The sequence below is a fragment of the Salmo salar genome, chromosome ssa09 (assembly GCF_905237065.1).
Source record: "Salmo salar chromosome ssa09, Ssal_v3.1, whole genome shotgun sequence".
NCBI classification, from domain to species: domain Eukaryota; kingdom Metazoa; phylum Chordata; class Actinopteri; order Salmoniformes; family Salmonidae; genus Salmo; species Salmo salar.
In genome coordinates, this window is record NC_059450.1 from 33,358,717 (window position 1) to 33,374,843 (window position 16,127).

At 42.7% G+C, this 16,127-nt stretch overlaps 1 protein-coding gene across 1 annotated transcript in view; it reads left to right on the forward strand.

Moving 5' to 3' along the window:
• Positions 1-16,095, forward strand: part of LOC106611238 (AT-rich interactive domain-containing protein 4A) — a 61,391-nt gene extending 45,296 nt beyond the window's left edge. Inside the window, 9 exon segments of the mRNA XM_014211236.2 lie at positions 546-701; positions 1,026-1,285; positions 1,531-1,599; positions 3,392-3,622; positions 3,624-4,961; positions 8,234-8,338; positions 11,247-11,438; positions 13,600-13,746; positions 14,057-16,095. Coding sequence (XP_014066711.2) covers positions 546-701; positions 1,026-1,285; positions 1,531-1,599; positions 3,392-3,622; positions 3,624-4,961; positions 8,234-8,338; positions 11,247-11,438; positions 13,600-13,746; positions 14,057-14,160 — 2,602 coding nt within the window. The 3' untranslated portion in view covers positions 14,161-16,095.
• Positions 16,096-16,127: the final 32 nt, after the last annotated feature.

The following is a 16,127-nucleotide window of genomic DNA, read 5'->3' on the forward strand; positions in this document are numbered from 1 at the left end:
GACAACTTTTCTGTTGCCTGGCTACCCATCCATATTGCTCAGGGCCAAACGCCTGGCCCACTAATGCTCTTTCTCTACAGTGAGTCTGGGGAGTGTTCAGCAGGACGGAACATTTTAGATCAAACATGCCTCCGACATGTAGAATAAGGAATCACATTGGCTCTCTTCATGGCATTTCTATATGCAACATTCAAGTGTTTGTCAACTGAACAAGGCCCTGGATTCTTCTCCCTGACGTCTTCTGGAATGCGAACACATTCTGACCGTTTTGATTGGTCCTAGAAACTGATCGGTTTGGCCAGAGCCGGCCTACAAAATGATGTCATCAACGTTGATACTCTGGTTAATCACTGTTGAATTTGTTGTGTTCGTCACTCATTTTGACGTCACACAAACTAATTCTAGGATGTCAGTTTCAGACAATGAACAGACAGTGATCGTCGATAGAGCAACAGAACTAAATTCAGGATCATGAGTCGTCAGGCAAAGCTTTTCTGCGCATAGGTTTTTCCTTTGGCCCTGTTTTGAGCTGTCTTTCTCTACAGGGCTGAGGATGAGGACTCTGTGACAGGGACTAAGGTGAAGGTAAAGTACGGCCGAGGGAAGACCCAGAAGATATACGAGGCCAACATCAAGAAAACTGAGAACGATGATGCCGGAGATGTCCTCTACCTGGTACACTACTACGGCTGGAATGTCAGGTAACCCATGGACACACATTTCCGTTTTCACCCACCTGAAAGAAATGATGGGGATTTGTTTTTATGATTCATTGTCTTGATCATGGCAGTATTTTCGGTATTAGTTTTCCACCTTTCTCTATATTTCTGTTTTTGAAATTACTTTGACATTCAATGTCGTGCAAGGATTCTTCTGCCATAGCAACCCTTGGACGGGCTGCTTAAGCGTTTTTTTGGGACGCTTAAATCTTTTAAATCTAGCTATAATGTTTATGGGTTAATTTCCCCTCTATAGCTATGAGTGAGTCTAGCTATAATGTTTATGGTTTAATTTCCCCTCTCTAGGTATGATGAGTGGGTCAAAGCAGACCGGATCATCTGGCCTGTCGACAAGGGCGGAACAAAAAATAAACAGAAAAAGAAAGTCATGAACAAAGAGGATGGAGAGAAGGACAAGCAGGGGAAGCTGGGTGGGTTGAGAGGTCGCCCTCTTCTCAGAACCACTCCCCCCAGTGCCAACCGCAGTGTCTCCAAGACCCCCAGCCGTGAGGGGCGCTCCAGCAGCAAGAGCAAATCTGACACCTCACCCCTGCCCAATGGAGAGGGTAAGAGACACGAGACCTGTACCTAAACCAGCATGTAACGTGACTCCACGGGTGCATCCCGATAGTGAACCTTGGCTTTCTTTTCTCCTCACCTTAATCTGCACCTATTATCAATCCTATGGAGAGAGTGAACCTATGGGGCTCGTTCAGCAGGGTGCAATGTTACAGAATGTTCAGACCAAAACGTAGAACAAATATGGTCGTCTGTCATGACAACTTTATTCATAAAATTTGTCTCTGAACAGGTACCCCTCGCCAACGCACAAGAAGATCCTCTGGGATGTATGACTCGGACAGGGATGCCAACTCCAATGGTAGGTACATACCTCTAAATGCAGAGGCAGTATAGTGTAGTCACTACTTTAATTATGAGAACTATGATAGTCAACATTTAAGGACGATTAGAGGGTGTTTCTTGCCAAGTGAGGTGGGTTTTACCAGACACAGATTAACCTGTTGAGGACAGACGTTCCGCTAGCGGAATCCCGTTCCGCCTGCGGAACCCCTAGCCAACAGCCAATGGCATCGCACGGCGCGAAATACAAAACCAACTAAAAAAAACAATTCAATTTTCTCAAACAATCAAATATTTTACACCATTTTAAAGATGAGACTCTCGTTAATCTAACCACATTGTCCGATTTCAAAAAGGCTTTACAGCGAAAGCAAAACATTAGATTATGTTAGGGGAGTACATAGACACAAATAATCACACAGCCATTTTCAAAGCAAGCATATATGTCACATAAACCCAAACCACAGCTAAATGCAGCACTAACCTTTGATCTTCATCAGATGACACTCCTAGGACATTATGTTATACAATACATGCATGTTTTGTTCAATCAAGTTCATATTTATATCAAAAACCAGCTTTTTACATTAGCATATGATGTTTAGAACTAGCATACCCACCGCAAACTTCCGGTGAATTTACTAAATTACTCATGATAAACGTTGACAAAATACATAACAATTATTTTAAGAATTATAGATACAGAACTCCTTTATGCAATCGCGGTGTCAGATTTTAAAATAGCTTTTCGGCGAAAGCACATTTTGCAATATTCTGAGTACATAGCTCGGCCATCACGGCTAGCTATTTTGACACCCACCAAGTTTGGGGCTCACTAAACTCAAAATTACTATTAGAAAAATTGGATTACCTCTGCTGTTCTTCGTCAGAATGCACTCCCAGGACTTCTACTTCAACAACAAATGTTGTTTTGGTTCCAAATAATCCATAGTTATATTCAAATAGCTCAGTTTTTTTTTCGTGCGTTCAGGTCACTATCCGAAGGGTGACGCGCGATCGCATTTCGTGACATAACATTTCAAAATATTCCATTACCGTACTTAGAAGCATGTCAAATGCTGTTTAAACTAAATTTTTATGCTATTTTTCTCGTAAAATAGCAATAATATTCCAACCGGGCAACGTTGTATTCATTCAAAGGCTGAAAGAAAAAAATGGAGTAGTCTCGTGAATGCGCATCTCAGTCTCACTGTCCCCAGGCTGACCACTTACAAATTCTGCTGCTGTTCTTTGCCCAGAGACAGCAGACACCCCATTCCACTTTCTGGCGGCTTTAGAGAGCCAATGGAAGCCTTAGAAAATGTCACGTTACAGCACAGATGCTGTAATGTCGATAGAGCTGCAACAGAAGGACAACAAATTGTCAGACAGGGCACTTCCTGTATGGAATCTTCTCAGGTTTTGGCCTGCCATATGAGCTCTGTTATACTCACAGACACCATTCAAACAGTTTTAGAAACTTTGGAGTGTTTTCTATCCAAATCTACTAATTATATGCATATTCTAGTTTCTGGGCAGGAGTAGTAACCAGATTAAATCGGGTACGTTTTTTATCCGGCCGTGAAAATACTGCCCCCTATCCCAAAGAAGTTAAACCTAGTCCTGGACTAAAGTAGCTCTTTCAGTGGATATTCTGCATTGGGCTTGATTTTCAGTCCAGGACTACACTTAATCTGTGTCTGGGGAAACTGCGCCTTGGTGTTTGGAAGTAATGGTTATTTTATGGATTCAAGCCTGGACTTTTGATGGATGGAAGCTAACGCTTTATGTGCCCCTTCTACTTCTTTTAGATGAGTCAGGGAATTCGTCTGAGGACAGTGAGTCAGAGGATTCGCCGGAGAAGAAGCCTGCATGGGCGGAGAGAACCGACCCCGCCACGGCCCGTAAACAGGAAGAGGAGGAGGACCTGAGGGTGGAGAGAGGAAGAGCAGAGGCAGTGGCCGCCGCAGCAGCCCAGGCAGCAGCACAGCTCCAGCCCCCCAGCAGCCCTAAGGAGAAGGAGCAGCAGCAGGAGGACAAAACTCCCTGAGAGGGAGCCTGAGAAAGATGAGGCTGAGGAGCAGCCCCAGATGCCTCCCATGACCCCTGAACCTGACAGACCCAAGGAGGAGGACCCCCCTAACCTGAAATCCCCCAGGCCTAAAGCATCACGTAGAAGTAACGTTAGAGACCCAGAGAGGAACACCAACAACACTGGCTCTGAGATATCCACCACCACTCCCAACCACACTGAGAAGGAGTCGTTCCCCAGCCCATGCCCCCTGAAGAGGCAGGATGAGCCCATGGTGGTCCTTCACTGTCTCCCTGCTGAGCACCTCCCCAGCATGCCCGACCTCCCCATCATGGACTCCGACACAGACTCTGCCCCGGAAGAGGAGATCTGCAGGGAGGAGCGAGGCGTGGCCAAGCGTAAAGCCACCGACCACAGGACGCCGGACAAGAAGGTGCGTCTAGACTGGAGGGAGGATACTGTCAGAATGGCATCGCCGGGCGGGAGGCCCCACGACTCGCCGGGCGGGAGGCCCCACGACTCGCCGGGCGGGAGGCCCCACGACTCGCCGGGCGGGAGGCCCCACGACTCGCCGGGCGGGAGGCCCCACGACTCGCCGGGCGGGAGGCCCCACGACTCGCCGGGCGGGAGGCCCCACGACTCGCCGGGCGGGAGGCCCCACGACTCGCCGGGCGGGAGGCCCCACGACTCGCCGGGCGGGAGGCCCCACGACTCGCCGGGCGGGAGGCACACGATTCCAGAGCGGAGGCTGGAGTCGGGGGGACTGAAAGAAGAAGAGTGTCTGACGCAAGCGAAGGGTAAAACGGAGCCGGAGGTTAAAACAGAGATGCCTGCCCTCACTCCGGAGGTGCGGTGTCGAGGTCCAGGAGAGGGGGGTGTCGCAGGAGGTCAGCCCAGGTCGGAGCAGCCAGACTATGGGGCAGAGGAGGAGCTGATGCCCCAGATAGGGCCTGAGGCGCTGGTCTGCCATGAGGTGGATTTGGACGACCTGGATGAGAAGGACAAGACCTCAGCAGAAGACCTCCTAATGATGATGAGCCAAGGGAAAGTCCATGCTCCCCCTCCATCCAATGCCTCCTCCCACCACCCCCAGACCCACAACAACCCTCCTCCGTCCTCCGGTGGCACTGCTCCTCCACAAGTCTTTTCCCCCACCTCGGCCCCTAGCCCTGATGAGTCTATAAGCACCAAGAGTGAGAGCGACGTCACCATCGAGGTTGACAGCGTAGCTGGGGAGTCTCAGGAGGGGCTCGGTGATAATGAGTCGGCCAACTCCAACTGCTTTGAAGCCAACACCAGCTCTAGCAACTCGAGCGTGTCACTACAGGAGAGGGACACCAAGGACAGAGGTGGGTCACATACAGACTGGCATAGAATAGGCTATATCCATTTAGCCTTGCGGTTAGAGCGTTGGGCCAGTAACCGAAAGGTCGCTGGTTCGAATTCCTAAGCCAACTAGGCAAAATCTCTGTGCCCTTGAGCAAGGCATTTAACCCTAACTGGTCCTATAAGTTGCTCTGGATAAGAACGTCTGCTAAATGACTCAAATGTATACTACCGTTCAAAGGTAAGGGGTCACTTAGAAATGTCCTTGTTTTGAAAGAAAAGCACATTTTTTTGTCCTTTTTAAAATGACATCGAATTGATCAGAAATACAGTGTAGACATCGTTAATGTTGTAAATGACTATTGTAGCTGGAAATGGCAGATTTTTTTATGGAATATCTATGGAGGCCCATTATCAGCAAACGTCACTCCTGTGTTCCAATGGCACGTTGTGTTAGCTAATCCAAGTTTATAATTTTAAAAGGTAAATTGATCATTAGAAAACTATTTTGCAATTGTTAGCACAGCTGAAAACTGTTGTTCTGATTAAAGAAGCAATAAAACTGGCCTTTAGACTACTTGAGTATCTGGAGCATCAGCGTGGGTTTGACAGGCTCAAAATGGCCAGAAACAAAACTTTCTTCTGAAACTCGTTAGTCTATTCTTGTTCTGAGAAATGAAAGTTATTCCATGCGAGAAATTGCCAAGAAACTGAAGATCTCGTACAACCCTGTGTACTACTCAATTTACAGAACAGCGTAAACTGGCTCTAACCAGAATAGAAAGAGGAGTGGCAGGCCCCGGTGCACAACTGAGCAAGAGGACAAGTACATTAGAATGTGTAGTATGAGAAACAGACGCCTCACTAGTCCTCAACTGGCGGCTTCATTAAGTAGTACCCGCAAAACACCATTCTCAAAGTCAACAGTGAAGAGGTGATTCCGGGATGCTGGCCTTCTAGGCAGAGTTCCTCTGTCCAGTGTCTGTTCTTTTGCCCAACTTAATCTTTTCTTTTTATTGGTCAGTTTGAGATATGGCTTTTTCTTTGCAACTCTGCCTAGAAGGCCAGTATCCCGGAATCACCTCTTCACTGTTGACGTTGAAACTGGTGTTTTGCCTGTACTATTTAATGTAGCTGCCAGTTGAGGACTTGTGAGGCGTCTGTTTCTCTGGTAGTGCCAGTTTGCACTATTCTGTGAAGGGAGTAGTACACAGCCTTGTATCAGATCTCGCATGGAATAGCCTTCATTTCTCAGAACAAGAATAGACTGATGAGTTTCAGAAGAAAGTTATTTGTTTCTGGACATTTTGGGCCTGTAATCAAACCTACAAATGCTGATGCTCCAGATACTCAAGTAGTCTAAAGAAGGCCAGTTTTATTGCATCTTTAACCTCTCTGGGCTAGGTGGGATGTTAGCGTCCCACTCTATTCAACAGCCAGTGGAATCGCATGGCGCGAAATACAAATACCTCAAAAATGCTATAACTTCAATTTCTCAAACATATGACTATTTTACACCATTTGAAAGATAAGACTCTCGTTAATCCAACCACATTGTCCGATTTCAAAAAGGCTTTACAGCGAAAGCAAAACATTATATTATGTCAGGAGAGTACCCAGCCAAAAATAATCACACAGCCATTTTCAAAGCAAGCATATATGTCACAAAAACCCAAACCACAGCTAAATTCAGCACTAACCTTTTGATCTTCATCAGATGACACTCCTAGGACATTATGTTATACAATACATGCATGTTCTGTTCAATCAAGTTCATATTTATATCAAAAAACAGCTTTTTACATTAGCATGTGATGTTCAGAACTAGCATACCCACCGAAAACTTCCGTTGAATTTACTAACTTACTCCATGATAAACGTTGACAAAATACATAACAATTATTTTAAGAATTATAGATACAGAACTCCTTTATGCAATCGCTATGTCAGATTTTAAAATAGCTTTTCGGCGAAAGCACATTTTGCAATATTCTGAGTACATAGCTCAGCCATCACGGCTAGCTAATTTGACACCCGCCAAGTTTGGGGCAACCTAAACTCAGAATTACTATAAGAAAAATTGGATTACCTTTGCTGTTCTTCGTCAGAATGCACTCCCAGGACTTCTACTTCAACAACAAATGTTGTTTTGTTTCCAAATAATCCATAGTTATATCCAAATACCTCCGTTTTGTTTGTGTGTTCAGGTCACTATCCAAAGGGTAACGCGCGAGCGCGTTTCGTGACAAAAAAATTCTAAATGTTCCTTTACCGTACTTAAAAGCATGTCAAACGCTGTTTAAAATCCATTTTTATGCAATTTTTCTCGTAAAATAGCGATAATATTCCAACCGGACAACGTTGTATTCATTCAAAGAGTGAAAGAAAAAAATGGCGAGGTCTCGTGAACGCTCATCTCCAGTCTCTGTCACCAGGCAGTCCACTGACAAACTCTGCTGCTGTTATCTGCCCAGAGACAGGAGACGTGTCATTCCGCTTTCTGAAGGCTTTAGAGAGCCAATGGAAGCCTTAGAAAGTGTCACGTAACAGCACAGATACTGTAATTTCGATAGAGATGCAACAGAAGGACTACAAATGGTCAGACAGGCCACTTCCTGCTTGTAATTTTCTCAGGTTTTTGCCTGCCATATGAGTTATGTTATACTCACAGACACCGTTCAAACAGATTTAGAAACTTTAGAGTGTTTTCTATCCAAATCTACTAATAATATGCATATTCTCGTTTCTGGGCAAGAGTAGTAACCAGTTTAAATCGGGAATGTTTTTTTTTATCCGGCCGTGAAAATACTGCCCCCTATCCCAGACAGGTTAATCAGAACAACAGTTTTCAGCTGTGCTAACATAATTGCAAAAGAGTTTTCTTTTCAATTAGCCTTTTAAAATGATAAACTTGGATTAGCTAACACAATGTGCCATTGGAACACAGGAATGATGGTTGCTGATAATGGGCCTCTGTATGCTTATGTAGATATTCCATAAAAAATCTACCTTTTCCAGCTACAATAGTCATTAACAACATTAACAATGTCCGATCAATTTCATGTTATTTTAATGGACAAACATGTGCTTTTCAAAAACAAGGACATTTCTAAGTGACCCTAAACTTTTGAACGGTAGTGTAAATGTAAAAATGTGTTTATTGCGAACAGTTCCTCACACGTTAGTTTTTATACATATTTTACTCATTGCAAATAAGGTTTTAGTTGTACACTCATGGGGAAACATCTCTGTCCTCTGAAATGAATATATTACATTTTCTCCCTTTTATCATTAGGTCAGAAAAGGTTGATGGACTGCAATATGAGTTGTTCTGCAAAGAAGCAGAAGCGCAACCAGAAACGGCCAAGCACAACATCCAAAATGGAGAAGAATGGAGCAGGTAAGTCACATGGTTTGATTTAGTAACGCACCGATATGACATTTTTAGCCAATACTGATATCCGATATTTTCCTTGCCAAAGAAAATTATACCGATAACCGATATTTAAAATGTAAGCATTCTAAGTACAGTTAAATAGTTAACACGCACACATGGACGCAGCGGTCTAAGGCACTGCATCTCAGTGCAAGAGGCGTCACTACAGTGCTTGGTTCGAATCCAGGCTGTATCACATCTAGTCGTGATTGGGAGTCCCATAGGGCGGCGCACAATTGGCCCAGCGTCGTCTGGGTTTGGCTGGTGTAGGCCATCGTAAATAAGAATTTGTTCTTAACCTCTATGGGCTAGGTGGGACGCTAGCGTCCCCCCCGTGGTGCACTCCATCAACAGCAGGTGCATTTCAAGAGCGGCAAATTTGAATCCAAATAAATGTCAAAATTCAAATTTTTCAAACATAGAACTATTTTACACCCTTTGAAAGATAAACATCTCCTTAATCTAACCACGTTTTACGATTTCAAAAAGGTTTTACGGCGAAAGCATAAATTTAGAGTATGTTAGGACAGTACATTTACAAGAGTTGTGTGTAATGTTTTGTCAATTCAAAGACAGGGTCACCAAAACCATAAAACCAGCTAAAATGATGCACTAACCTTTTACAATCTCCATCAGATGACACTCCTAGGACATTATGTTAGACAATGCATGCATTTTTAGTTCTATCAAGTTCATATTTATATCCAAAAACAGCGTTTTACTATGGCATTGATGTTGAGGAAATCGTTTCCCTCCAATAACCGGCAGTCAAGTCAACACCACAAATTAAATAATTCAAAATTAGAAAACATTGGTAAAATATTATATTGTCATTTAAAGAATTATAGATTTACATCTCTTGAACGCAATCAACTTGCCAGATTTAAAAATAACCTTACTGGGAAATCACACTTTGCAATAATCTGAGCACTGCGCCCAGAAAAATACGCGTTGCGATACAGACTAGACGTCATGTTGGGGAGATCTAAAATCGAAAATACTATGTAAATAATCCATTACCTTTGATTCTCTTCATCAGATGTCACTTCCAGGTATCACAGGTCCATAACGAATGTAGTTTTGTTCAAAAAAGCTCATCATTTATGTCCAAAAATCTCCGTCTTGTTAGCACATGATCTAAGCCAGCCGGACTTCTCGTCATGAACGAGGGGGAAAAATATATTTACGTTCGTTCAAACATGTCAAACGTTGTATAGCATAAATCATTAGTGCCTTTTTTAACCAGAACATGAATAATATTCAAGGTGGACGAATGCATACTCTTTTATAATGTATTGGAACGAGGGTACCCAACATGAACTCGCGCGCCAGGTGTCTAATGGGCCATCATCGTTCCATGGCTCTTGTTCGGTCAGATCTCCCTCCAGAAGATTCAAAACACTTTGTAAAGGCTGGTGACATCTAGTGGAAGCAATAGGAAGTGCCAAAATATTCCTCAGCCCCTGTGTTTTTCAATGGGATAGGTTTAAAGGTAATACAACACATCAGGTATCCACTTCCTGTCAGAAAATGTCTCAGGGTTTTGCCTGCCAAATGAGTTCTGTTATACTCACAGACACCATTCAAACAGTTTTAGAAACTTTAGGGTGTTTTCTATCCATATATAGTAAGTATATGCATATTCTAGTTACTGGGTAGGATTAGTAACCAGATTAAATCGGGTAAATTTTTTTTATCCAGCCGTGCAAATACTGCCCCCTAGCCCTAACAGGTTAACTGACTTGCCTAGTTAAATAAAGGTTACACACACACACACACCACACTGTCACTGTGTCCGTTACCATCTTGTCCAGCTGTGTATGTAACATTTCACGTAAACCCTGTTTCTTGTCTGCATCGAAGTAGCGGTCCTTGTACATAGCATCGAGCATGGTGGTGACACAGTAAAGAGAGAATGCCACCGAATCGCTTGTTCACAGCCTGTGTTGCCAGTTCTGTTGAGCAGGTGTTTCAATGCCATGACAGAGGTTATCACGTCTTCTGCAGACGAAGTTCATGAGCTTATTTCTCCAGTCAGTTCGAATGGAGCTAGGAATGTGTTAATGTTTCCAAGTATCAAACATGTTCTCAAATGCCATTGAAATGGCAGCAGTGGTATGACAACCAGCACATTCATGAGCATGAAATAAGACTTTTCTCAGTACGAAATCCTCGGCGTCCCACTGTGCTGTCAGACTCGGCATGCTCATGGGGCTGATATCGCTGGTCCAAACGTCAGTCGTGAAGCTAATAGCAGTGATGCTACTACTGTGTAACTCCGGTAGGGCAACATCTGAAAAATAGCGCACTTGGTAACGCTAGTGTGTACCGGTGCTCGAAAAGTCGCGAAAGCGAACATCACCCACGACAGAATGGTTGATTTGAGAAGGGCAATGAATCCCATTATCTTGACGTTAATGGATTTCGCCTTTGAGTTGTCTCGCTGAAATTGTATTACTCTTTCAAATGACTGTTCGACTTGTTGACTGCTCGATCTACACAGCAGACGTTGTGGGCTAGGTTAGGAATGCTGTGTTGCATGTGTAGAGCAAAATTTTACGTGATGTCATTACTTTATGTACCTACGTTATATAGGTATGCACGTCAGCTTTGACATCGGTTTTGCACATCGGCGTTAAACTAGACATCGAGCCGATGTTAACACTTTTGGCTAATGTTGTCTGATTCTGATATCTTCACCAATATATCATGCATCCCTAGTTTGATTCCATTAATGACAGGCCGTCGTTTGGCATCCATCCTGCCCTACGTCGACTCACCTAAAAAAAAAAAAAACATGTCAATGGTTGAATCATTCTTGACTGTAAGGTGATTTATGGGTTCAAATAAATTATTTAAAATGTGTGTCCAGAGTACAGCAGTGACAGTGAGGACCTGGCTGTTATGGACCCCTCCTGTAAGATGACTCCAGTGAAACACTCAATGTCTAAAGGAAGCCTGAAGTTGGTCTCTCCTAACAGTAAGGAGTTAGAGAAGGACAAGCACAAACACAAGCAGTCCTCCTTCCCCTCCCCTCGCACATACAAGTGGACCTTCCAGCTCAGTAAGTAGAACTTATCACTAATCAGGGGTGTATTCACTATAGAACCAAACACGGAGGGACCTACCTGAATTTATCCAGTAGGAACTATGTATTAATGATTATATCCCTGTTTATCACACTGAGCTCAGGTGTTGAAGAATAACAATAGCATCCGGTTTCCCAGACAGACAGCCTAGTCCTGGACAAAAATCCCCTTCAATGTAGAGTTTCCATTGTTTTTATAACTATGCTTAATCTGTATCCGGGAAACCGTGCCTGGGGTTTGGATTTTAGCTTTCATTCTGTGAATATTCTTAAATGTAATATTATATTTACTGTGATAAATGAAATGGCTTCGAAAGCACGCATAGCTTTATAGCTGAATGGTCAAAGTATCTACAGTTGAAGTCTGAAGTTTACATACACTTAGGTTGGAGTCATTAAAACTCGTTTTTCAACCACTCCACAAATTTCTTGTTAACAAACTATAGTTTTGGCAAGTTGGTTAGGACATGTACTTTGCATGACGCAAGTAATTTTTCAACAATTGTTTACAGACAGATTAATTCACTGTATCACAATTCCAGTGGGTCAGAAGTTTACATACACTAAGTTGACTGTGCCTTTAAACAGCTTGGAAAATTCCAGAAAATGATGACATAGCCTATCAGAATACCTGTGGATGTATTTCAAGGCCTACCTTCAAACTCAGTGCCCCTTTTCTTGACATCATGGAAAAATCAAAAGAAATCAGCCAAGACCTCAGAAAAAAATTGTAGACCTCCACAACTGGTTCATCCTTGGGAGCAATTTCCAAATGCCTGAAGGTACCACGTTCATCTGTACAAACAATAGTACACAAGTATAAACACCATGGGACCACGCAGCCGTCATACCGCTCAGGAAGGAGACGCGTTCTGTCTCCTAGAGACGAATGTACTTTGATGCGAAAAGTGCAAATCAATCCCAGAACAACAGCAAAGGACCCTGTGAAGTTGCTGGAGGAAACGGGTACAAAAGTATCTATATCCACAGTAAAATGAAACAGCCAAGCACAACATCCAAAATGGAGAACAATGGAGCAGGTAAGTCACATGGTTTGATTTAGTAATGCACCGATATGACATTTTTAGCCAATACTGATATCCGATACTGATATCGACATAACCTGAAAGGCTGCTCTGCAAGGAAGAAGCCACTGCTCCAAAACCGCCATAAAAAAAGCCAGACTACGGTTTGAAACTGCACATGGGGACAATGATCGTAGTTTTTGGAGAAATGTCCTCTGGTCTGATGAAACAAAAATAGAACTGTTTGGCCATAATGACCATCGTTATGTTTGGAGGAAAAAGGGTTAGCCTTGCAAGCCGAAGAACACCATCCCAACCATGAAGCACGGGGGTGGCAGCATCATGTTGTGGGGGTGATTTGCTGCAGGAGGGACTGGTCCACTTCACAAAATAGATGGCATCATGAGACAGGAAAATTATGTGTATATATTGAAGCAACATCTCAAGACATCAGTCAGGAAGTTAAAGCTTGGTCGCAAATGGGTCTTCCAAATGGACAATGACCCCAAGCATACTTCCAAAGTTGTGGCAAAATGGCTTAAGGACAACAAAGTCAAGGTATTTGAGTGGCCATCACAAAGCCCTGACCTCAATCCCATAGAAAATGTGTGGATTTGTGGGCAGAACTGAAAAGGGGTGTGTGTGTGTGTGTGTGTGTGCGAGCAAGGAGGCCTAAAAACCTGACTGTTACACCAGCTCTGTCAGGAGGAATGGGCCAAAATTCACCCAACTTATTGTGGGAAGCTTGTGGAAGGCTACCTGAAACTTTTGACCCAAGTTAAACAATTTAAAGGCAATGCTACCAAAAACGAATTGAGTATATGTAAACTTCTGACCCACTGGGAATGTGATGAAAGAAATCAAAGCTGAAATAAATAATTATTTATATTATTCTGACATTTCACATTCTTAAAACAAAGTGGTGATCCTAACTGACCTAAGACACTTTCACTTTTTCAATTTTTACTAGGATTAAATGTCAGGAATTGTGTAATACTTAGTTTAAATGTATTTGGCTAAGGTGTATGTAAACCTTCCGACTTCAACTGTATTTGTTCAGATGGTATGGTCTCAGACGATTACAATAAGAACTTTTGTGTCTCTCTGAGCAGATGAACTGGACAGCATGACAAGTGCTGAGAGGATTTCCTTCTTACAAGACAAACTACAGGATATAAGGAAGTATTACATGTCACTCAAGTCTGAAGTGGCCTCCATAGACAGGAGGCGGAAGAGGTTAAAGAAGAAAGAAAGAGAAGGTAGGATGGCTTTTCCTGTTCCATCCCAACTCAGACCCAATGTTACTCTTGTCCTCAGTCATGTTCCAGAGCAAACTGCTTGAATAGCTTTGTATTGAAATGCTTTTGTTTTTGAATGATTGCTTAATCAAATTTTGACATGCACTACAAAGTATTATTATATGCTTACAGCGGTCTAACCTGCTCTCTTCCCCCTCCTTTATTGTAATGGTATGCTTTGTTTCCATGGTCTCTTTGCTCACCACAATATTGTGCAGAGTATGAAAGATGGATACGGCTGTCTAACCTGCTCTCTCCCTCTCGCTCCCAGTGTCCCACACCACAGCTTCAACATCGTCTGGCTCGTCAGACACTGGGATGAGCCCTTCCTCTGCCTCACCGACTCAGAACACTGTGGTTGTCGAGTGCAGGTGATGACACGCCTTCTCCCCCACGGTTCCCATGACGACTACCCTTTCCCACCATCCCGCTGCCTCCCTGGAGACACGGTTGTGTCTGAAATGGCACCCTATTCCCTTTAAAGTGCAAATCTTTTGACCAGAAGCCAGTGTTAAATGACCAGAGGCCCTGGTCAAAAGTAGTCCACTATATAGGGCATAGAGGTGCCATTTCAGGCATACCCACGTACTGACACACCAGAGCCAGCGGCCAAAAGCACTCGACTGCCCCCCTCTGTCTCCTTTCACCCCCCCCATCCCTCCTACCGCATCCCATCCACCACTTGGCCACTCCCACTTCTTGCACTTCCCTGCCTTGTAGATATTGTGGTCCACCTACTGTAGTGTTGTCAGGAAATGGATTCTACATGAGTTGAATGTAAAGGAAACCACAAACCCCAGATACTCCTAGCCAAACCCCTTCACTCTCCATCCTTGAACAGTCCATGGCACTTTTCTTCTTCATACTCTGTCAGAAACAGATATAACCTCCTCTGGTTCCCCAAACAGGAGCAATCTAGATTCAGTAATGAATCAATGATGTCTATCAGCAGAACCAGACATACATTGTGTATGTAACCTACAATGTAAAGGGTCCCTACCCATGTTAATAATGGTCACTTAACCACCATGTTAATAATGGTCACTTAACCACCTTGGACATTGTTTGCAAAAAGGTCAATTATGTTCGCTTGCGCCATCAGAACTGCCAAAGTACACGTGTTACAGCAGATTGCCCTATTTTGGAAAAGTGGGACAAATTCAATTGCGAAAGGGAATGTAGTTTACTGAAAACTGCAGCCGTTGTCTTCCATTATTGCAGTGTGTTATCACAGATTAATTATGAAAACTATTTTTGGGTCTCTTTTTAAGAAAAGTAATAAAAAAATGATTAGAAAAAGGTTTATTACAGTGGAACACAGGAGAATGTTTTCAGTGGACTAATTTCCTTTGCGAGTGTATTGTCTTTTTATATGTAATTGCAGAGTTTTTATTTTAGTATGGAAAATTTCAAAAAGAATATATCACAACAGTGAAGTTATTTAATGAAAGATTTCTAGCCCTGAAATTTTGTGTAAAAAAGGTTTCTTGCATTGTTAAATATATTTATTCTGTCAGTGGACACATTTTAGTATTTTTTACAATATAGAGACACGAACCTTCCACAGTTTGGACAATGGGAAATTCTGATATTGAAAGAATGTTGTGTGCTCATCTAAAAGCAGACTTTGACTGTGATGTTTCAATTGGGTAGCTACTGTGCAGTACATGTTTCCCCCATTTTCAACAGGGCACTCAACTTTCTCAACATGTTTTTTTTTTCCCCCTAGATGGTTTTTGGGGAACACCGTAATTTGGTGGCCTTCACTTTGTTTCTTGGTACTTGTATTTGTTATAATTTAAAACATCTATTCTTATTTCGACATGAGTTCTGACCAATAAATAAAAGTTGCTTAAGGAATAAGTATGTAAAGCCCAGAGGTTTCTTATGATTGTTTTGTATATAGATCTTCCAAAACCATGAATTTGAAAAATACATTTGACAAACTGTAAAGAATGACTTATATAATTTTTTTTAAACCTCATCTTTGTACTGGTATATTAAAACTTTTTTTTATGTCAAGTTGGTAGAAACATTCACACACACACACAGACTATATACTGACCCAGTGGGTTTCAGCATTAGTCTGAAACTAACCCTACAGAAGAGTGTCATGGAAGCATTCAGAACATTGATGTTTTTTATGCCTTTATGGACTTGTTTAAAACACACAGTACTTCCTTAAAACCTAAGTTTACCTACAGATTCCTGGATGAAGGAAAGAAGGTATTAAGATTACCTGAGCAAAGTCTTTGTATCTTAATGTAAAATAAGCAGAGCTCTTCATTTCTAATAAAGTTTTTAAATATATCCCTTGTGAATTACTGGTCATTTCAGAGACT